At 38.5% G+C, this 22,663-nt stretch overlaps 1 protein-coding gene across 2 annotated transcripts; it reads left to right on the forward strand.

Annotated features, from left to right (window-relative positions):
- The first annotated feature begins 1,143 nt into the window (after nucleotides 1-1,143).
- On the forward strand, nucleotides 1,144-20,831 carry LOC106088296 (TATA-binding protein-associated factor 172). 2 transcript variants are annotated; one of them, XM_059361360.1, is made up of 12 exons: nucleotides 1,144-1,732; nucleotides 7,255-7,414; nucleotides 11,468-11,604; nucleotides 11,797-12,704; nucleotides 12,772-12,965; nucleotides 13,035-13,579; nucleotides 13,658-14,602; nucleotides 14,689-15,178; nucleotides 15,249-15,842; nucleotides 18,260-19,728; nucleotides 19,801-20,041; nucleotides 20,119-20,831. In XM_059361360.1, the coding sequence occupies exons 3-12, from the start codon at nucleotides 11,594-11,596 to the stop codon at nucleotides 20,569-20,571; spliced, it is 5,850 nt and encodes a 1,949-aa protein (XP_059217343.1). In that variant the 5' UTR covers nucleotides 1,144-1,732; nucleotides 7,255-7,414; nucleotides 11,468-11,593; the 3' UTR covers nucleotides 20,572-20,831. The 2 variants fall into 2 exon arrangements, with proteins under 2 accessions (XP_059217343.1, XP_013109188.2); XM_013253734.2 differs by lacking the exon at nucleotides 7,255-7,414.
- Nucleotides 20,832-22,663: the final 1,832 nt, after the last annotated feature.

Here is a 22,663-nt window from a genome sequence, read left to right on the forward strand (position 1 = left end):
CAAAAAAAAATTGGAAAAAAATTTTTGATAAATTTTTGTTTTGTGTCCACTCTTATTCATTTTCTATTTAAATGCATTGTCTAACCACATTGATAACGCAATTTGTTGCCCTGTTTTGTATAAGGATGACATACATCTAGTTTCCCGCAATCTTTCCTATCTCGATATGGAGAATGGTGGCAATCTTAAAACCCGTTTACACTGCTCTTTAAATCCAGATTCAATAGCTCGATTGTCTGTTTTCCCTTTATAAAAACAGCTGACGAGAGCCTTAGATCCGGATTTAATGAGCAGGGGTTTTACATTAGCAAGAGTTTTTTACATTAGCAAAAGTCAATTCATGGCTGAGCGACAAGGTTATGGTGTTTGGGTCTCTTAGTCGTACTAATGCGGAATTGGACATACATATCGATGGTACTAGAGTATTAATGGTCGATAACATGACATGTTTGGAAGTAGTACTTGATAGGAAATTAGATTTTTCATGCCACAATTTTGTGTCTCTTTTCCGCACAGTGGCTCGCTAAGGCAGTTTCTTGTGTCGCATAATTGTTTCTTGACCCTAAATCCGATTTGTGTCCAGATATTCTAGTTTTTAATTTATTTTTATTTGTCCGACGTAATATTGCTCACGGTTGTCCGTTTCATTTCCTGAGCAACTAATTTTATAAATAACATTCGATCTCTCCATTTTATCAATTTTGCTTTTCGTATTTGAAAGCACCGATTTTAACACGTTTGGCAGTTTTTGAGCTATTTTATATTTTTGTCTATTCTATATATTGCAGAGTTTTTTATTCTTTCCGATATGCCCGATATGTATATAATCGATTTATACGTTGTTGTTGATTCCCCGTTTAAATTAATTAAGACCCACCAATGCATTGCAATAATAATATGCGATCAAGTCACAATTCAACGTTCAACCATAAATCAACATTTCGAGTTTTAAACAAATTTAAGAAAATTACCCCATAATTGAATATTTTTTTGTTCCAATTAGATATCATTGGATTTCACGATGATTAATTTTTCGAAATAAAAGCCGTTAGTGTTTAGTTTGTCACATCAGCTGACATATTTGTCTGTTAACAATATGGCAAGTCCACAGAAACGCCATAAATTGACTGGCATTCTTGGATTGCTTGTCAGTATAAATTTGAGAGTATCGCGACGATGGCTTTCCCTGAGAAATTTGAAAATTCTAATCGAAGTGAATTGAAATTAAATCGGTGTGCTAAGCCTTATGTGAAATTAAAAAATATTCAATAATTTTGTGTGTACATCTCCAAAGTAGGCAGGAACAACACCACACTAGTGTCTAGCCTCTAATTTGCAACGCAACGCAAAGCAAAAATGTGATTGTGGAAAAATCAATTCGTTGGCAGAATTTGGAAATTGTGTGTGACATATACAAGAAAAAGAAATACTCCACAATTCCGCAGCGGCAAAATCGTGTGTTTTTCATAAATCTCCCTAAAAGAAATATATATGAAAAAGAAGAAAAGATGTATATATAACTTGCTTCTTATCAAATAGAAAAAAGTATTGAGTTCAAGTGGCTGAAAAAAAGTAAAAGTACACATAAAATCTAACAATTGCAAGCAATTGTACACCGAAGCAGCACACCAATACACACGCAACAAAGTGCTAGATTGTACCATTGCACCTACATACCATACAAAGAAAAGCTGAATCTACGAGAATTTTTAAGGATAGACCAGCACATAGAGTAAGTATTGCAAATAGTTTTTCCATCCGAAAAGGATTGCAGCAAGCACAGCCCATTATCGTTATCTCAGACATATCTATGAGGCGTTGGAAAAATGTTTTTGTAGTGGTGAAAAAGAAGACAAATAGTTGTGTACGTGTGTTTGTTATGCGAGTGTGTCAAGCATCGCCTTTGTGGTGAACAGTATTGCCAGATTCGCCAACTTCTGCAATGTTCTAAGAACATAGACAACATAACCGGGCAACCGGTTTATAGCAACTCGTTTGTGTACAACCTAATTTGAGGCGTAAATTGTATGTTAGCAACTATCTTATTAAGACTGGTACTATGTTTGTTTTTTACCGTTGAAACCCCATTTGATTATTTTTTGAAACATTACACAAACAACAATGATATAATAACAAATTTATTAAAATTGTATCATAAGTAATGAGGGAATGAATGAAATCAACAAGTTTTCTGCTTTAAAATCTGTTATCTAAAAAAAGTAAACGGCAAAAGAATCGCGAAAAGCGAATATAGTACCAGCCTTTACTTGTAATAGTTTGTTACACTCAGCTCGAATTTGCAATTTACCCACGAACATTAATCCATTAATAACAGGGTTACCATTAAGTAACAGGGTTACAAAAATGTAGCTAACTTTAAACTGAAGCTTCAGTTTTCTTCTAACCAGATGAATTCGGAGCCATTTAAAAATTATTAAAAAAAAAGTACGAGAGAATAAAAACAAAAATCCCTGATGATACTATTGGGTTGCCCAAAAAGTAAATGCTGATTTTTTAAAAGAAAGTAAATGCATTTTTAATAAATCTTAGAATGAACTTTAATCAAATATACTTTTTTACACTTTTTTTCTAAAGCAAGCTAAAAGTAACAGCTGATAACTGACAGAAGAAAGAATGCAATTACAGAGTCACAAGCTGTGAAAAAATTTGTCAACGCCGACTATATGAAAAATCCGCAATTACTTTTTGGGCAACCCAATATATTCGTTTTCCACAGTTGCAACACACACATTTTTCACGGTTACTTTTTTGAAAATCTACCAAAATCTCAAAACATACTGAAACTCAATCAAATCAGCAAGTTTTTTTCCTTCAAAATCGTAATCGTACGTAATTGCCTTTGATAATTTGATAGTAGAACAGTAGTGTCGTAAATAAAAAAATTATATAAATGTAGGTTTCAAGCTTGGCAGTCGAATTGGACTTATGAGATACCAAAAAATTGGGTTGCCCATTGCATTTTTAATAAAACTTAGAATGAACTTTAATCAAATATACTTTTTTTACACTTTTTTTCTAAAGCAACCTAAAAGTAACAGCTGATAACTGACAGAAGAAAGAATGCAATTACAGAGTCACAAGCTGTGAAAAAATTTGTCAACGCCGACTATATGAAAAATCCGCAATTACTTTTTGGGCAACCCAATATAAACGAATAAGGAATAATTTGTAGTGTTAAAAAAATGTAACCGTGAAAAATATGTGTTTTCACCTTTGAAAAACTAATATAGTAGCTGCATCAATTTCAAACTTTAAGCTAATTCAGAATGCAATGGTTGAAAAATGTACCACCCAAACTTACTTTGGCCTGTTATAGCAAGGTAACGATAATAGCCCGGTCCAGATTTGATAATCCTTAGAGTATAAATGATTTGCTCTAAATAGGGCTTTATTTAAATAAAAAGCAAGTTTATGTTGGCATTAAATGGCATGTAGTTTAAACAATGTATGTCCTTTATATGAAACAAATAATTGTTGTTATCATTCTTTTAAATCGAAACTTGTTTTTCTAAAATTCTACGAGTGGTGCTTTGGCAATAGGTTTATTTTTTATTATTAAAACCTAACAACAATATTTTTTCTTTATTACTTTCCCGCTTGCAATGCATTTGATATTGAGGGCACGCATTCTGCTGATAAGAGGATTAAAAACGTTTGTTTGGCGACAAGTCAATATGCACATATACATGTATATTTATATATGTGGGTTTCACGTTTATGGTAGTTCTACGAACATGAATAGTACCATGTTCTTTGGAAAATGCATACACTTAAGCAAACAAGACTGTTTATAGATTTCCCATCGAAGGAGGCGCAAAGCAAATCTAGAGGGTAGATATATTATCAATATTTGATATACCCTGGACGAAAATTTAAATGCTTTTAGCTTGGTATAACCCTCCAAACATTTTCGAGTTCATTTCTTACTCCTTCTCTGAATTGGCACTTTTTTGGTAATTTGTAGAAATTTCATGACTTAAAAGAACAAAATACATTTCTTTCGCCATTCTATCATTCATGTTTCGCTAAATTGTTTCACATCATCGATTTTTATGTTATTGCTTGTGACGTTAACTCAAAAATCCCTACACACATGTGAATGTATAACCCCGTTTACACTGTTTTTTAAATCCGGATTTATTGACTCGATCATCTGTTTTCCCTCTATAAAATCAGCTCACAAGAGCCTTAAATCCGATTTTAATGAGCAGTGTAAACGGGGTTTATGTTTGCTTAAGGTGCCATCACACGACATGTTCTTGTCTTATGACACGTAAAATTTTGCTATTGTCAAAATTGAATACAAGTGTGGTACGAATAAAATTAACACATTAAAATCACTTTTCAAAATAGCACTGTGATTTTTCGGTTAAAGGGTGCTTTATTCCTTCTGACAAAAACATAAAGAGATATGCTGTTTTTGTTGTAAGTTTAATGAAAGCAACCCCAAATTAAATTGTTTTTACATTTTAACAATTTGTAGCCATAAAATATCAGTGTTTGCTCGCATTTTTAGGTTATGTCATACAAAAATTATATACGAGTGTGATAACAAAAATTATGAATCGTATGTTAGGGTTGATATTCTATTCTGCTTTCGGAATAGTCGCGGAAATTTTAAAATTTTTTAATGTTTTTGTTTTCATACCAAAACACGTTTTTTATCTGCACTTTTCGTTTTCTCTATTTAATTTAGTTTTTTTTCGCATATAAATAAGAAAAATTAGCCATTGGGACCAATAAAACATTGGAGTTTGACAGCATTCCGCCTGAAAATCTTAACAGAATACTTAGCTTAAGTAGTCAATTTTGACACACAATGAAATACCAATGATACATAAAAAGTGGCATAAGACAAGAACATGTATTGGGTTGCCCAAAAAGTAATTGCGGATTTTTTAAAAGAAAGTAAATGCATTTTTAATGAAACTTATAATGAACTTTTATCAAATATAATTTTTTTACAATTTTTTTCTAAAGCAAGCTAAAAGTAACAGCTGATAACTGACAGAAGAAAGAATGCAATTACAGAGTCACAAGCTGTGAAAAAATTTGTCAACGCCGACTATATGAAAAATCCGCAATTACTTTTTGGGCAGCCCAATAGTTTTATAGAGCCTTTAGCCTTCTGTATTCAAGTAAGGCATGCAGCACAGAGCGAGTGCATACGCCTCGCAATCGGGAGGTTGGCTGTTCAAATCCCAGTCGGGTTGAACTCATTGCGAAAAAAAATTTGAACATTAAGACCGACAAGAAAAGAGAAGTAAATAAAGAAATAGAAATAAAAATATATAAAGATGATCGTCGTCCTAACATCCGAAAAAAACAGACGAATCAAATTTTCTCGTTGGTATATATCGCCAAATTGCATGTTTTCTCCAGTACCGAGACCCTAATTAGATTTATAAATGATATCGCCTGAGATCGTTTCCACTTTCTTGAGTGCAGATTAAGTGACTCGTACGATAGAAAATGTTTGCAGGGAATTGGTATCGGTTGTTTCAAGAAGAACGGTTTATGTGGAGCAGTGATGGACACAATAACACTGTTGAAACGACCAAGCTGTATTTGTGTGAGTATCATCAAACAGCAACTAAATGAAAAAGCTTTAAAATAGAGACAGTCGAACGAAGTCACACTAAGCTGTTTACACTGTCTGTGTGCTGCTTTTCGTTTTGTATTTCGGATGTGTACACTGCCCATACATGTTTTTGAGTATCACACTGCGACTTCTAGTGATTAAAGGCTAGTACTATGTGAACTTTTCACAGTTGAAAACATTTCTCTTGGCAACTAATGTTTCGATAATTAACAAAAATCTCAATGATAACACGATCTCCCTTATTGCCGTTGGCGATGGCGTAGTTTAATGGCGAAATTTTTACAAAATGGTATTTTCGTTGTCGAAGACGAAAATTTGGCATAACAAAATAGAATTCTACTGTCATTTTTGACGAAAACGAACGATATATAAGGTAGTTATCAAAAGAGTATGGAACCTACTTTTACATCATTTTTGTTTTATTTATCACATTATTTTTCTATTATCAAACTGTCGAAGGTGAATAAGCTACAGAATTTTAGGGGAATAATGGTTAATACTTTTATTAAATTTTTTTCATAAATCATGAGGGAATATCCTTCTGACTATAAACATATATTTTTTTTCTTTCAAAATCTTTCGTAATCGTGAAAATATTTGAAACTATAAAAACGAGTTAGGTTGGGCCGGCCCGATTTTTTTATAAAGTCTACCATGAATCGCAGTTCTTTGCATGGTTTTTCTTTATAGGTATACTCTCAAAAAGAATGATGGGAGTTCATAAAAAATCCCCATTGACTTGTAATATGCTAAGAAAAGAGTTGTAGCCACATTTGCATGTGGAGGTGGCGTTCCTCGTCAAGCTCTTATAGGCGAGCAAGTTTGTTCCGGTCTATTGGTTAATAAATGCGGCCATTGGTTAATAAATGCGTCAATATCTCTACTTTTCGTATCGAGCATCATAGGTACTCAGTATTTAAGAAAAAGCCGGTGCCACCCGTCCTCTGACTGAGACTCTCCACTCGATGACGCTAATTGTCCGCGACTGCAGTTGCAGCTACTCCATATGAAGCATAACAAGCGACTTTAATTTGGCGGCCTTCTCGGATATAGAAGGGCCTTTTAGTAACGTGGAGTTGGGGTCCTTACATCCGCGGGCCATGTGAGGTCGTGTCCTGTCGGGAGATACTGCCCTCAGATTGTGCTGGGTCCTGAGCCATCAAGTGGTGGCGGAAAAAAAGGCATCTGACGGGCCGGCCAGGATTGATTCGCGGAAGTATTTTGTCCGTGCCTCGTTTCTTCTCAATAAGATCTCTACAGTCTTTCGGCCTCTAATGATTCTGCACATTGGTCTCAGCACAAGATTTTCGTTTATCTCTCTTTCTTTGTCTTCAGACGCATGGGCATGTCTATGTGCCAGAGCAATCCCCCCCTACTTTCATCCTTCTCTCTGTAACGAACACAATGGACCAAAGATCTCAGAGTGAAGCGGTTGGCAACTGCGGCCTTATGGTAAATACATGTTGTGATAACGCCTTAAGCAATTTTTAAAATGACCCAGTTATTTACATTACCTTGTTAAATGCACCATGTGTCCGTTACCATCCTTTCAACCTGTCAAAGGTTAACAATCAAAAACGTAAAATAACTTTCCTTATAACGGTTAAATTGCGAATTTTTTTTCGTTTTAGATAATGGATTTTGAGCAAAAAACTTGCTGATTTAATTCAGTAGGACATTTCCCAACAACTTATGAAACATTGAAATTTTGCATTGTTGCAAAAAAGTTATAGCGTGCAAAAGTCAGCTGATTTTATAGAGGAAAAGCAGATGATTGAGTCATTAAAACAGGTAAACGTACCTTAATACTCGAGCCAACATAAAATAAACATTGCTGCGACTTAAAGTGAGCCACTGTAGATTAGTATGACCACATACAAATACATACATACATTTAAATGTATTTATATCTGTTGTTTAAGTGTTCATTTGACCACAACAAAAAAAAAATAATTATAATTTAAAAGTTCCATATTTTTCCATATTTACGAATACTTTCAAGATAATGAGATTTTAATGCATGTAAAAAAAAGGTCGACATTTTTTTGGAAAATTTGCTTTGATGTTTTTCCAAATTGTGAAACATTTACCAGAATTTTCTTTGCAACAAAAAAAATATTGGTAATTGAATCTAAAAAAAGAAGAAGAATTAAACATTTTTGCTTAGATTGTTAAAGGGGATGGACATTTTTTCTTAAGTAGAGGAGGGATTTTTATTTCTATTTGTTCTGGGCAAGTCACCGCTAGCAGTTATATAACTGAACAAAAGCCTAGAGCCACGGATATGTATATGTAACAATATCAAACACTCAAGGAAGTTAAATATAGTCGATCTATAGATCTAGTCGATCCATAGAGCTTATCGTCCATGACAATGCGAATAATACGATCCAGCACATGGTGCTGGCAACTGATGTTTTTTCAATCCCATGGCAGCCGGTTGTACGTAGCGGATTGACCCGATGAAGTCCTTTATCCCGTGCCGAGCTTACCAAGTACTGCTTCGCCCGACCAACTTCCTTGTATATAGCCTTGTGGCCTTGACTGACATGGGATAAGGATTTCAATGCCCACAGCGAAAAGCTGGCAGACCGTTGCTAATCCGTGGGACTATAGCTTTGAGCCCCAGTGTATAATACACTGCTACAACAACAACAATAGCTTTGAGCTTGTAACGAGGCGTTTTGCAATGCCTGTTGGGTTATGCTTCTTTTTCCTCCTTTTTCACCCTAATGTACATCTTATATATAGAAATCAATTTATGTTTGTTTGTTTGTACGTATTTTCCGTATAGACTCAAAAGCGGCTGAACCGATTTTCTTAAAATTTCCACAGATAGGTGCATAATGATTCCGTCGTGAAAATAGGGTACTAAATTTTTTGATATCTGAAGAAACGCTTATTTTCAGAAACGCCAGATCTCGGAGATGGGTGGTGCGATTTTGGCACGCCGTTAAGACTCGCCTATAAAAGGAAGGCCCCTTATAATTGAGCTTAAACTTGAATCGGACTGCACTCATTGATATGTCAGAAGTTTGCCCCTGTTCCTTAGTGGGATGTTCATGGGCAAAATTTGCATTTAATCACAACAGTATGGACTCAAATGAAAGGTATTTAAGATTAAAAAAAATGTATCAGATATCTTATTTTCGGACCAAGTGTTTGAGGGAAGTACTTGCCGATGAAGATCCGGGTCAATCCGGAGCGTACAACCGGCTGCCATATTATTGACTGCAGGCAAGTATTTTCAGGGCTTCGTTTCTACTTCTGGATTTGTCACGAAATTGCTAAGAATTTCCACTTGAAACCACTGATTATCCGCGACTGCGGTTGAAGCTACACCGTATAAATACGAAGCATTCCACTATCCGCAACCTGTAGCTCTCAGCTAAGCTTCCCATGATAACAACGAGCAATAAACAAATCGGAGCTGAAAGTTTTATCGTGTGTGGTGCTCAAAGTTATCCCTTGATTAAATACTGATGTTCGATATGACAAGGCGAGTTATTGGCGCCTTTAAAAACCAATGGCCGTTACATTTCCACGGCGATGGTGCTTTTTCACCTATAGCAGCTTGACGAGGATCGATACTTCCACATGTAAATATGTGGCCACTACAACAACTTAAGCGGCAGACTGAGGAGATAACTACCGCAAAATTTTTTTTTATGTTATGTCAACGCATTTGCTTAATAGGGGAATATACTATCATCACTGACCTAGTAAATTTCTTATGGTTATTAAACTTTAAGTACCTATGTTCATAAATATATTGGGTTGCCCAAAAAGTAATTGCGGATTTTTTAAAAGAAAGTAAATGCATTTTTAATAAAACTTAGAATGAACTTTAATCAAATATATTTTTTTTACACTTTTTTCTAAAGCAAGCTAAAAGTAACAGCTGATAACTGACAGAAGAAAGAATGCAATTACAAAGTCACAAGCTGTGAACAAATTTGTCAACGCCGACTATATGAAAAATCCGCAATTACTTTTTGGGCAACCCAATATTTTTGTGTATTACAGCTGGGGAGCCAATTTTCCTACTTGTAAATTTGTATACCCTCTACCATAGAATGGGGGTATACTAATTTCGTCGTTCTGTTTGTGACACCTAGAAATATGCCTCTTAGACTTCATAATGTATATATATTCTTGATCGGCATGATTTAGCCACGTCCGTCCGTCCGTCTGTCTGTCGTAAGCACGCTAGCTTTCGAAGGATTAAAGCTAGGCGATTGAAATTTCGCATAAATACTTTTTATTAGTGTAGGTCGGTTGGGATTGTAAACGGGCCAATTCGGTCCATGTTTTGATATTGTTGCCATATAAGCCGATCTTGGGTCTTGACTTTTTGAGCCTCTAGAGGGCGCAATTCTCGTTCGATTTGATTGAAATTTTGCACGTGGTGTTTTGGTAACGTTTGCAATAACGTTGCTCATTATGGTTCATAGCGGTTCATAACCTGATATAGCTGCCATATAAACCGATCTTGAGTCTTGACTTCTTCAGCTTTTAGAGGGCGCACTTCTTATCCGATTAGGCACTAATTTTGCACGTGGTGTTTTGATATCACTTCCAATGACTGTGCTAAGTATGGTTCAATTCGGTCTAAAACCTGGTATAGCTGCCACTTCTTGAACCGCTAGAGGGAGCAATTCTCATCCGATTTGGTTGAAATTTTGTATGAGGCGTTTTGTTATGACTTCTAACAACTGTATTAAGTATGTTGCAAATCAGTGCATAACCTGATATGGCAGCCATATAAACGGATCTGGGATCTTGACTTCTTGAGCCTCTAGAGGTCGCAATTCTCATCCGATTTGGCTGAAATTTTGTTCAACGGCTTCTCGCATGACCTTCAACATTCGTGTCTAATATTGTCTGAATCGATACTGCTCCCATATAAACCGTTCTCCCGATTTTGCTCCTTGAACCCCTACAAGGCGCAATTCTTATTCGTATGGACTGAAATACAAAAAATGACTTCTACAATGTTCAGCATTCAATAGTTTGCATAAAGCATTGTTTGCCTAAAAAGAGATTCCGCGCAATGAACTGGACAAACCCGACCGACTAATGGTGGAGGGTATATAAGATTCGGCCAGGCCGAACTAAGCACGCATGTTTGTTTTAATTAGATTTTATTTTTTACCGTTTTCCATATCGTATAGATAATTTTACTCAGATAGCTTGTCTTGTAATACAGTTATTTGGCCGTAAAAATTTTTGATTTATAATGGAAGAAATAATAAAATAATAAATACTAAGCTATACGCTAGTGGCCTCCTTAATTGGATGTGCCTGGAAAATTCGCATTATTTAGATAGTTTGCTTTAACACCCAATCTTCATTGCTCAAAATGTCAATCCTTTCAAAAGGCTTGTCAAAGAGCAATGAAGAGTTTTTTGGTGTCAAAGTCCTGTTAACCTTAGTCATCGTGATTACCAAGGCAACGACCTTAAGGCACCAACAATTGCAGTTGTACTTTACATGTATTCAAGCATTGTGGTGGCATCACCCTCGCACAGCTGTAGGCTCTAATAGTACAGACACAATTTTTGTTGTTGTTGTTGGTAGCTGATAAATTAAAGTGCATTTAGAGGAGCGAGAAAAAAGTACATCAACAAAAGAATAATAGATTTAATAATTCCCAATACTTAGCCTGAACCCATTAAATTGTTCGAGAGAGTTTAAAAGAAAATTTCCATGACAATTTTTAAAAGCATCTGTCTTCTGTCCCAATTTAGTTTTAATCAACCAAACACCAGTCAGCCTTCTTTTGCCTTGTAGTCGTCATTCACACAGTGCATTCATAAGCTTTTTCATTTCTATCTATTCCAGGCGCAATTATTCTGCCGGACGTCATCAAAAGCAACTATAACAAGATATAGGCGGCGACTGGTATAGGCTGCAGCTGCTGTTATTTGCTAGTGTACTTGGGTTAGGAGGGTGCAACGGATAACAGCAATGACATCAAGGTGAGTCTACGCCGTCACACTTTGCAGCGGCAGCAGCAGCAGTAGCTGGTAGCTGGTAGCAACAACAGCAAATACGCTTTAAATGTTTGCAACTGTTTAAATATAAATAATTATATTGGGTTTTCTCTTCTCTGTCATTGGAACTCCACCATGTTAATCATTATACACTGTGTTCTTGCTTTTGCATTGTAGACTTGATCGTCTGTTCATTTTATTGGAATCGGGTTCATCGGCCGTAACACGAAAGGCTGCTGCCAAACAAATTGGTGAAATTCAAAAGTTATATCCTCAAGAGTTGCACACTTTGCTTAATCGTCTCATTGGCTATTTGCATAGTTCGTCATGGGACACACGCATTGCAGCCGCTCAAGCTGTGGAAGCCATACTCAGCAATGTGCCCGAATGGCGGCCCGAATTGTATGCAGCGCCAATAAAGAAGGAAATCAAAAAGGAGGAGACGGCTGCAGATGAAGAGAGCAGTTGTCATTCTAATGCTTCTTCCACAACAACAGCAACCTCGGTTTCGGTCAATAGTGATTTGTACAAGGAGCGTTATCTATCATTTGCCGAATTCAATCTAGAGCAAGTGCTAAAGAAGGGAGCCAGGCTTATAGGCTCAGAGGGTTTGGAATTTGATTTTAATGAAGAAGCCCTAGTGGGGCGTGGGGAGGCCGCTGGCCTAGGCGGAGCGGATAATGCCGCCGAGCGTTTGAGTCGCCAAAGAGCTTTGCTAAACGAAAAGTTGGGCTTGACGCAAGCCTCTAAATTGGGAGTTAATTTAACAGATTTAATTTCCGATGAAGATATGATGCGTAGTGGCAGCAATTACAACATAAATGAGGAAAAAGTCCCAGTCGAGCATATACTCAATATCAAGCCCAATGTGAATTTGATGCCCACCAATGGCCAACAATTAAGTTGTCGCGAAATGAATCGGGCCAAAAGAAAGGCCAGGCAAAATGCGGCCTCTATGTCGTCGGCAAGCGGTGTTATGCCAGCCTCAGCATCCTGCTCAAATGGCTCTGCCGAAGAACCGGAAAAGAAGAAACTTAAAACAGCGGGTGAGGGTCAGAGGCAGGATATTTTCTACAGTTTGAATGGTAAGTTAGCAATAAAAAACAACAAAAGTAAGGGACCTAACAACAATTTTTCTTCTTAACCCCACAGATCCTGTGCCCGATGCCACAGGTTCTTGGATAGATGCCACACATTGGCCTCTGGAGAATTTTTGTGCCCGCCTTTATGTGGATTTGTTTAATGCCAAATGGGAGGTGCGTCATGGAGCCGCAACGGCATTGAGGGAACTCATTAACAAGCAGGCAATGGGAGCTGGGAAAAGTATGAATATGACCAGAGAAGAGGTTTGTGAAAAACTGTGCCCCTAACAATAATGAAAGCCATATTTAATGCCTCCTTTTTCTTTTAAGCAGATGCAGCACTATCATAACCTATGGCTAGAGGATGCTGCACTACGACTACTTTGTGTTCTCTGCCTAGATCGCTTTGGTGATTTCATTTCCGATCAAGTGGTGGCACCTGTGCGTGAGACTTGTGCCCAAGTTTTGGGAACAATTGTCAAAGAAATGGAAGCCAATAAAGTCCATGAAATTGTCTACATTCTACGCACCCTATTGAAACAAAGCGAATGGGAGGTACGCCATGGTGGTCTATTGGGCATGAAATATGTGTTTGTAGTACGCGAAGATTTGCTGCAGATCTATCTGCCGCAAACCATCAATGATATTTTATTGGGCCTATTCGATAGCGTCGATGATGTGGGTGCTGTTGCTGCCTCCACCCTTATACCGGTGGCCACATGGTTGCCCAAACTGTTAAATGCCACTCAGGTCTCATCGATTGTCAAGATGTTATGGGATTTGCTGCTGGACCAAGATGAATTGACTTCAGCCAGTAATAACTTTATGGGTCTTCTATCTGCCATACTATGTCTGCCGAATGCTTCTTCCTGGATTCAGTAGGTCAACTTTGGCGTAAACTATGATAAAATAGTGATCATTCTTTTCTTTCCTTTATTTCTTTTCTTTAAACATAGAATGGAACCCATGTCTACCTTGATACCTCGCCTATGGCCATTTCTCTCGCACAGCACCAGTTCGGTGCGCAAATCCACTTTAGTAACTCTACAAACATTGACCAAGAACACCTTAAACGAAAAGTCCGCTGTAATACAAGCCGAAACTACGGTCATAATGAAAACTCCCAACTCACCAGCGTCCGCTCCCAATACACAGCTGAGTTTTGATTCCAAGAGCCTTAGGCTTAATTTTGGAGTCATTGAATGGGATTGGAAGCTATTGCAGGAAGCCTTGCGGCATGTTTATCAACGTATTCTAGTCGAGCCTTTGGCTGAAATTCAAGAAATGGCCAAATTAGTGTGGCTTAATTTAATAGTAAATGCCGATTTGGGAGCTTTGCTGCATGCCGCCTGCCCATATGTATCCTCATGGATTTGTTTGGCCATGCAACCGCCGCGTTTGGCCTTTGATCCTTCCATACTTATTCAAGCTGCATCATCGCATGCGACAACAACATTGGATGGCAATACCCCAGCGCAACGTAGACGCCATCATCGGCTGGCCGATGATTTGGGGGGATCCAACGCTTTGGCAATACAAAAACTATATTTGGGTGGTTCGGAATCAACACCCATAGAGGTAAGGGAAAAAAACTATGTGCGAGCACGTGTGACAGCCTCTCGCGTTTTGGGTTCCCTTTCGCATTATCTGGTGCAACCGGCCCCAGGAGTAGTTTATTCACCAGAGACTGAAAGCAGTCCCATGGATTGCTATGCCAAAGTTTTATTGGGTCATTTGAAATCGCGTTCGGCCGTACAGCGTCTGGTCTGCAGTCTCATTATAGCCTTTTGGGCTAAAAGTGACCCTAAGGTATGCCCTGGTCCCCTGGAATTGCAAGAAAAATTGCGTAGTTGCGTCATGGAATATATTTACTATGAAGAAGTAGCTGTATCCCTTACAAGGTGGGTGGCTTTGAGTCTGAACTCTGCTATTGAAACGTGATAAAAAATTTTGTTGTTTTTTTTTTGTTTTTTTTTTCGCTTTGCAGACTGCATCAAGAGACCCAAGACTTTATAGCCACTCTAAAACAATACAAAATTCCCATACATGATTTTGATCACGCCAAAGTCTTGAATTTGGATCAAATAGAAGCTGTAGCCACCACACTAACAGCTGATCTACGCAACCACCCGTTAAAACCGAAGATTCTGGAAATGTTGGAGGATCGACGCAAGGGTCTGCAAAGTGCCTATCAGCAAACCTCCAGCGAACAAGCCAAATACAATATCAGTACACAAGCTGCCTTGGCGGGAGCCATAGTATGCCTGAAATGTTTGCCCGAAAAGCTGAACCCCGTGGTCAAACCTATGATGGAGTCCATAAAAAGGGAGGAGAGTGTGTTGCTGCAAGAACTGTCATGTGAATTTCTAGTGGAATTTATGGATCAAGTTTGTGATCGAGAACCTAGTCCGAATAGTAAACTGCTGAACAATCTGTGTGCCCTACTTAAAAGCGACAATGAATTTACACCAAAAATTGTATGACTAACAAAAACACGACGTTTCCAGTTGTCCCATTACAAACATAATTTTTTTTAATTATCTATAGGTCGGTGCTCCAGTGGCGCTGTATAAGACTCCCGCAATAAATTCTGCAAGTGACAGCGATTCCTCGGTTTATTATGGCATTTTAACGCTAAGTTTACAGCAAAATATGAATGCCAATGGCAGATCATCCAGCTCTTCCGGTAATTCTAGTGGTGCTGGAACACCTAGCACATCCAGAGGTCCTGGTAGACCTTCGTTAAGTGAAACATTGGCTGCTGCCGCCGCTGCTGCCCAGGCAGCTGAAGCTGGCACCAAGTCCATAGCCAATGAGTTGGAACTAAAAAGAAATCGCATACAACGCATTGGTTCATCGTGTGCCATTATAAAACTATGCCAACACTTTGGCAATCAACTAATGGAGAAAGTTCCCGTCTTCGAACAATTGATATATAAAAAGATCATGCAATTTATGGCGGCCTTTCCCAAAACGGAAATCCTAAGCAATATCATCATAGATGTGGGACAAACAAATGATTTGATGACTTCGTTGCAGCTACTGGAAACGGCCGCACCTTACATCCATGATGATCTGCATGAGAAATTGTTTGAACTATTGCCTGCATTGGGGAATCTAATAGCGCATCCTTTTAAAGCGGTGAGTAATGGGTGGAATTCTTTGTCGACATTTTTAGGTTAGTTGCAAAAAAAAAAACGCGCCTATTAATAGGTTTATAGGTGTGCCCTTCAAGGTGTATGATAAGCTTTGGGTACTTGTTGTTGTTCAGGGTAATCATGTATTATATGTATAGGATATACTGACATCATTAAAAATTAAATTGGATCAAGACTATTCTACTACACTTGTCAGTCTTGAGAAAGTTTTTCACCGAAGTCGCTGGTGGGGAAGATTTAAGTATATCTTAATGAGCAGTGGTGGGACGGGGCAGAATTTAACAACACTGATATAAAGTGTGTCCGTGTACTCAAAAATTTCTGCAAGTTGTTACTTGGAAGTCCTTCGCGTATTGTGCGTGAGAGCTAATGTTGAGAGTTTGGGTAATTGACAGCTTCCAAATTTCTACTGAAGTTTTTTCCCCAGCAGAAATTTCTGGGAAAAAATCATCAAGTTGGCATTTGCAATCTCAATTACCAAACTCTCAAAATTTAGCTTGCTCTCATACACTCCTCCCATCACTTCTGCTGGCAAATAAAGTACGCGAACAACTTCCAGTAACAATTTGTGCAAATTTGGAGAAATTTTTGAGTACACGAATAGACTTAAATATGTTCGTTCCGTTTTTTTAGTGGAGAAAACAGCTGACTCGAAAGAGTGAAGCAAAGAAAACCATTCGTTTAATCGATTCCGGATGAGGGGCAGTCTAGAGCCAGAAATGATCCTTGGTCGATCCCTGTACATAGTACAGGCTGCAGCTCGAATCGGTAGTCTGTCGGATGGCTTTTGTTATCCCTGAAAAGTTGGGACTATTTGCGATGTATTGCCAGAATCAGAATACAAAGGGACTGGTCCTTAAAATACACATGTACGAATTTTTTATGTCGACTCACGTTCGCGCAGGCTCACAAGACAAAGATTTTACTCACGAAAATATCAAGACTAACGAAAAACTTAGGAATCAAGGTTGAAAAAATATTTTTTCATGAAGCGAATAATAGTGTTTTTTTGCAAACTCCTGCGAAAAGAAGGCGAAGAAGTTGTACTCTGATAGTTGTGGGGAAAGTGGCAAACAAAATTATATTGGTAACCCTTAAAACCATTATGGCTACGATTGCCGGCTTCTTTTTTTGTTTTATTGGTTTAAATGTTCAGATTTTTTTTTAAATTCATATAGAATATATAGAAATAAAGAAAACAATAAGTGCAGATAAATAAAAACGTGTTTTGGTAAGGAAACAAAAATATTTGATTGCTGTCAAATTTCACTCGCGAAACAATTAAACATTTTTAGTGCCTTTTCTGAAAGCAGAATAGAATACCAACCCTAAAACCTAGTACTACTTCGACTTTTCACCCGAACAACTGTCAAAACTCACCTTAAAAAAATGGTGACGAAGTAATTCGAACACATTCCGTAGAAGTGGTATTGAATTCTTTTAGCAAAATACCAGCGACATGTCGCTGCGCCAACACAAATTTCGCTTCAATTTTGTTGTGTGGCATTGTTTGACTTTTGATTGTGTTATGTCGTCCAATAGAATGCGGCATATTTCGCCCAAAATCAATAGGCAATTTCGCAGGAATGGAGTTAGTACTAGACTTAAGTCGTGATATCTCGTGGTTCGTGATTTTTTCGTGATTCACGCTCATGCGCGGAGAATTTCAATTCAATCAAGCTCACCACGATCACATGATAAGATTTGGTTCTCACTCACGAATCAAGTGACTCACGCGTGACACGATTACTCACGTGCATACCGCTAGTGCAAACAATCCTCTAGGTGATAGACGGAGTCCGGAAGACTGCTCAAAGTGGTAGATCCTTAAGATGTCGGTATAACTTTAGGTCTCAAGAAAGACGGAATTCCCTGTAAAAGATAAGTTCAGAGCCAGAAGAAGAAAATTGTAGCGTCTGTAAGTGAGATAAAACCTCCAGAAGACGGAACCACTGCGACTGGGTGGCAATCTTCTTCAAGCTTCTTTAGGTGAGCAGTCTCGTTGCGGTCTATAGGACCGATCGCCGTGGGAACATGATTGCCATTGGTTATTTAACGGCGCCAATAACTCGCCTTGTCGTATCGAACACTCAGTGTTTAGGGAAAAGCCGATGGCGCTAGGCCTCTCACACTGATCCTTCACTCGATAACGTTGATTATCCGCGACTGCAGTTACAGCTATTCCGTATGGAGCATTCCACTATCCGCAACGTGTGGACGCGCCCGGTATTTCCCGGCTAAGCTTCTCGTGATAACGAAGAACACTACACAGTTATACCGTGCAGGGAAGTTCAGAATCTGGGTTAGGATTATCGGCAGCATAAAAAATCACAAAAGGGGCAAAAAATACAAGAATTCATACTCAACCTCTCATTGTATTTTTGTTTTCACCATTTTCAGGTTCGTCATATGGCTGCTCGTTGTGTGGCCACCCTAGCTTCCTTGGATCCTTGCCGCATTATGGATTTTGTGGTCAATCATATCATGATACTATTGCCGAAAGTCGAAAATGTCATTGAACGTCAGGGTGCCATTGAAACCATTGAACGTGTTGTGGAAAAGCTACAAATCAAAATCGTTCCCTATATAGTGTTGTTGGTGGTACCGCTTTTAGGCGCCATGAGTGATACCAATGAAAGTGTGCGTTTACTGTCCACCCATTGCTTTGCCACGCTCATTCAATTGATGCCATTGGACTCTGTAGCCCAAGGCAATGGGATAAAGCATGAAATTAAGTCGGCTGATTTACAAGCTCGCAAAACCAGAGATCGAGAATTTTTGGATTACCTTTTTCAACCAAAGACCATACCCGATTACAGGGTGCCAGTGCAGATAAATGTGGAATTAAGATCCTATCAGCAGGCGGGCATAAATTGGCTATGGTTTCTTAACAAATACAATCTGCATGGCATACTGTGCGATGACATGGGTTTGGGTAAAACCCTACAAACGATTTGCATATTGGCCGGTGATCATTATCAGCGTTATGTGGACAAAGCAACGCCATTGCCCAGTTTAGTCATATGTCCTCCCACCTTGACCGGCCATTGGGTCTATGAGGTTGAGAAGTTTCTAAAAGATCCAAAAATTCTCATACCGCTGCATTATGTGGGTTTGCCTGTTTGCAGGGAAAAGTTGCGTTCTTTGATTGGCACAAAATCGAATCTGGTGGTGGCCTCCTACGATACCATACGCAAAGACATAGACTTCTTTAGCAGCGTACACTGGAACTACTGTGTATTGGATGAGGGTCATATTATTAAGAATGGCAAAACAAAGAGTTCCAAAGCCATAAAAATGCTTAAGGCCAATCATCGCCTTATACTGTCAGGAACACCCATACAAAATAACGTCTTGGAGTTGTGGTCCCTATTCGATTTTCTCATGCCCGGCTTCCTGGGCACAGAAAAACAATTTGTGGCCCGCTATTCTCGTCCCATATTTGCTTCACGTGATGCCAAAAGCTCACCCAAAGAACAAGAGGCGGGAGTCTTGGCCATGGAGGCTTTACATCGTCAAGTTTTGCCATTCCTTTTGCGTCGTGTGAAAGAGGATGTGCTAAAGGATTTGCCACCAAAAATTACCCAAGATTTGCTGTGCGAATTGAGCCCGCTACAGGAGAGGCTGTATGAGGACTTCAGTCGGGCTCATCTTAATCCAGAAATAAAAGACTGTCTCGAGAATGGGGGAGATTTCAATACAAAAACCCACATATTCCACGCTTTGCGCTATTTACAAAATGTCTGTAATCATCCAAAACTAGTCTTGATACCAAAGCATCCTGAATATTTACGGATAACACAAGAATTGCAACTACAACAAAGTTCACTCAATGACATTGAACATTCGGCTAAATTACCAGCTTTAAAGTGAGTATGGCAAGGGGGCAACCTGGATGTATGCTTAAAATTATTTTGTTGTTATCATTCTGCTATTTTTAGACAACTTTTACTGGACTGCGGCATTGGTGTTCAGACCGAGTCTGTTTCCCAGCATCGCGCCTTAATCTTCTGCCAGTTGAAAGCCATGTTGGACATTGTGGAAAAGGATTTGTTGAAGAAACATTTGCCTACGGCCACATATTTGCGTTTGGATGGCAGTGTACCAGCCTCCATGCGTCAAGATATTGTAAACAATTTTAATACAGATCCCAGCATAGATGTTTTGCTGTTGACCACCCAGGTAGGCTTACAATATAACATATATCTATATGGCTGGGCATTCATCATTGTTGTTGTTGTCTTGTTTCCCAATTTCAGGTTGGTGGCTTGGGTCTGAACCTTACAGGCGCTGATACCGTCATCTTTGTGGAACACGATTGGAATCCCATGAAAGATCTGCAAGCCATGGATCGTGCCCACCGCATTGGCCAAAGGAAGGTGGTTAATGTCTATCGTCTTATAACTCGCAAGTCTCTCGAAGAGAAAATCATGTGTTTGCAAAAGTTTAAGATGCTCACCGCCAATACTGTGGTCAGCTCTGAAAATGCCAGCCTCGACACCATGGGCACTGGTCAAATTTTCGATTTGTTCAACTTGAATGAACGCAACAAAGCCAACGAAAGTAAAAAGACCACCGCTTCAACTTCGTCTTCTGCAACGGGGCAATTTAGCATGAATGCCATCATTGAAAATCTTCCCGAGCTATGGTCTGAACACCAATACGATGAGGAGTATGATATGTCGAATTTTGTACAAGCTCTCAAAAAATAACATCGCTTTGCTATTGCATCACAGCCCATCGTAGAGTTGTTTACATAGCGTTTTGTTTTATTATTATTTTTTCTATTGAAAAACTATTTTTTTTTTCGATTTTTACCAGTTTATTTTTGTAATATACAAACGTACGTATAATAAATAGTTTTTAAGCATCGAGTAGAATTCTTTTTGAAACTTGTTTAAGAATGGCTTTACCTTTTGCTGTATACCGTCACCCGCCAAATAATAAAGAAAACTTTCGTAAAGAAAAATAATTCAAAATTTTCTTGTAGCTGTGATGCGGTTTCTGGGAGAATTTTGAGTTAAGAACAAAATGTTTTTTCATAAAAAGTGCCGAGCTTTGAGAGTGACTTGACAGTGACTACCTATCTTTCAGAATGCGGTTCATTGATTCTAGTGTCACTAGAATTGGAGCGACAAATCGCATCATGCCCGTCTGCGAGTTCCGCTGCCTGTGCTGGGAAATAAGGCCTCGCATTTGACAGAAAACTGCATGAGACCACAAATTTGGCACTCAATAGCCACAAAGCTATTGTCTGTATCACATGACACATTAAAACAAAGTTAGCTAGAAACACGCGCAAATACAAAAGAGGAAGGGATGCGCAAACGTTTTTTGGATGAGATTTTCAATTTGGTCGACGGACATCGTGTGTTGTTTGCAAATGAATACCACTCAGATGAGTGCCATATGAAGCCAAAGCAAGCAGAGGAATGAGACATCAAGTTTTATTAACCGTTGTTTTTTTGCGCTTGCTTTTTTATTTTTGGATCAGAATTACTTTTATCAGTGACGTATGTACTGTCTGTCTCCGTTTTTTTCAAAAGTGATTGACTTTACTTCCATTTTTATACCCTCCACCATAGGATGGGGGTATACTAATTTCGTCATTCTATTTGTAACACCTCGAAATATGCGTCTAAGACCCCATAAAGTATATATGTTATTGATCGTCATGACATTTTAAGTCGATTTAGCCAAGTCCGTCCGTCCGTCTGTCTGTCCAAAGCACGCTAACTATAGAAGGAGTAAAGCTAGCCACTTGAAATTTTGCAAAAATAATTTTTATTAGTGTAAGTCCGTTGGGATTGTAGATGGGTCAAATCGGTGCATGTTTTAATATAGCTGCCATATAAACCGATCTTGGATCTTGACTTCTTGAACCCCTTGACGTCGTTTTTCTCGTCCCATTTGACTGAAATTTTGCACGTGGTGTTTTGGTGTCACTTTCAACAACTGTGCTAAGTATGGTTCAAATCGGTTCATAACCTGATATAGCTGCCTTTTAAACCGATCTTGGGTCTTGACTTCTTCAACTTTTAGAGGTCTTATCCGATTTGGCTGAAATTTTGCACGAGGTGTTTTGTTATGTCTTGCAACAACAGTGCTAAGTATGGTTCTAATCGGTTCATAAGCCGGTATAGCTGCCATATAAACCGATCTTGACTTCTTGAGCCGCTAGAGGGCACAATTTTCATCCGATTTGGCTGAAATTTTGCACGAGGTGTTTTGTTATGTCCTGATACAACTGTGCTTAGTCTGGCGCAAATCGGTACATAACCTGACAGCTGCCGTTTAAATCGATCTGATATCTTGACTTTCTGAGCCTCTAGAGGGCGCAATTCTCACCCGATTTGGCAGAAATTTTGTACAAAGACTTTTATGTTTTAATCGTTGAGAGTCGTAAGCGTCAACAACGATTGCTAGTATAAGGCCAAGGAGGATTAAAAAGGTGGTATCACGCGGCCAGCTTTGACGGCATTAGGATGACAGGATTTTGTTTGCATTCTCTTTGTTGTTATCTTCTTTCTCGCATATTCTTTGCTCATGTACGCACACGTATACACACACGCACACAAATGTATTTGTGTGTGTTGGCAAAACGTCGATCAGCTTGATGAAAAGATGGCGGATTGCACCATATGATTTGTGGTTGTTGACAAATAAGACCACCCTTAACTGTTTCGCCATGGTATAAGGAGGAGAATTTTTTTAATTTAAGAACGCTAATGTCTAAGTCGATCGTAATTTATTTATTTTTATTTATTTATTTATTTATTCGCATCTTTGCAACACTAAGCCTAT

This window comes from Stomoxys calcitrans, chromosome 2, assembly GCF_963082655.1.
Source record: "Stomoxys calcitrans chromosome 2, idStoCalc2.1, whole genome shotgun sequence".
NCBI lineage: Eukaryota > Metazoa > Arthropoda > Insecta > Diptera > Muscidae > Stomoxys > Stomoxys calcitrans.

Excerpts from the sequence above, each read along its gene's own strand:
- LOC106088296 (XM_059361360.1), top strand. Across the intron at positions 12,966-13,034 it reads TGAATATGACCAGAGAAGAG|ATGCAGCACTATCATAACCT; the intron begins GTTTGTGAAAAA and ends TCTTTTAAGCAG. Across the intron at positions 13,580-13,657 it reads AATGCTTCTTCCTGGATTCA|AATGGAACCCATGTCTACCT; the intron begins GTAGGTCAACTT and ends CTTTAAACATAG.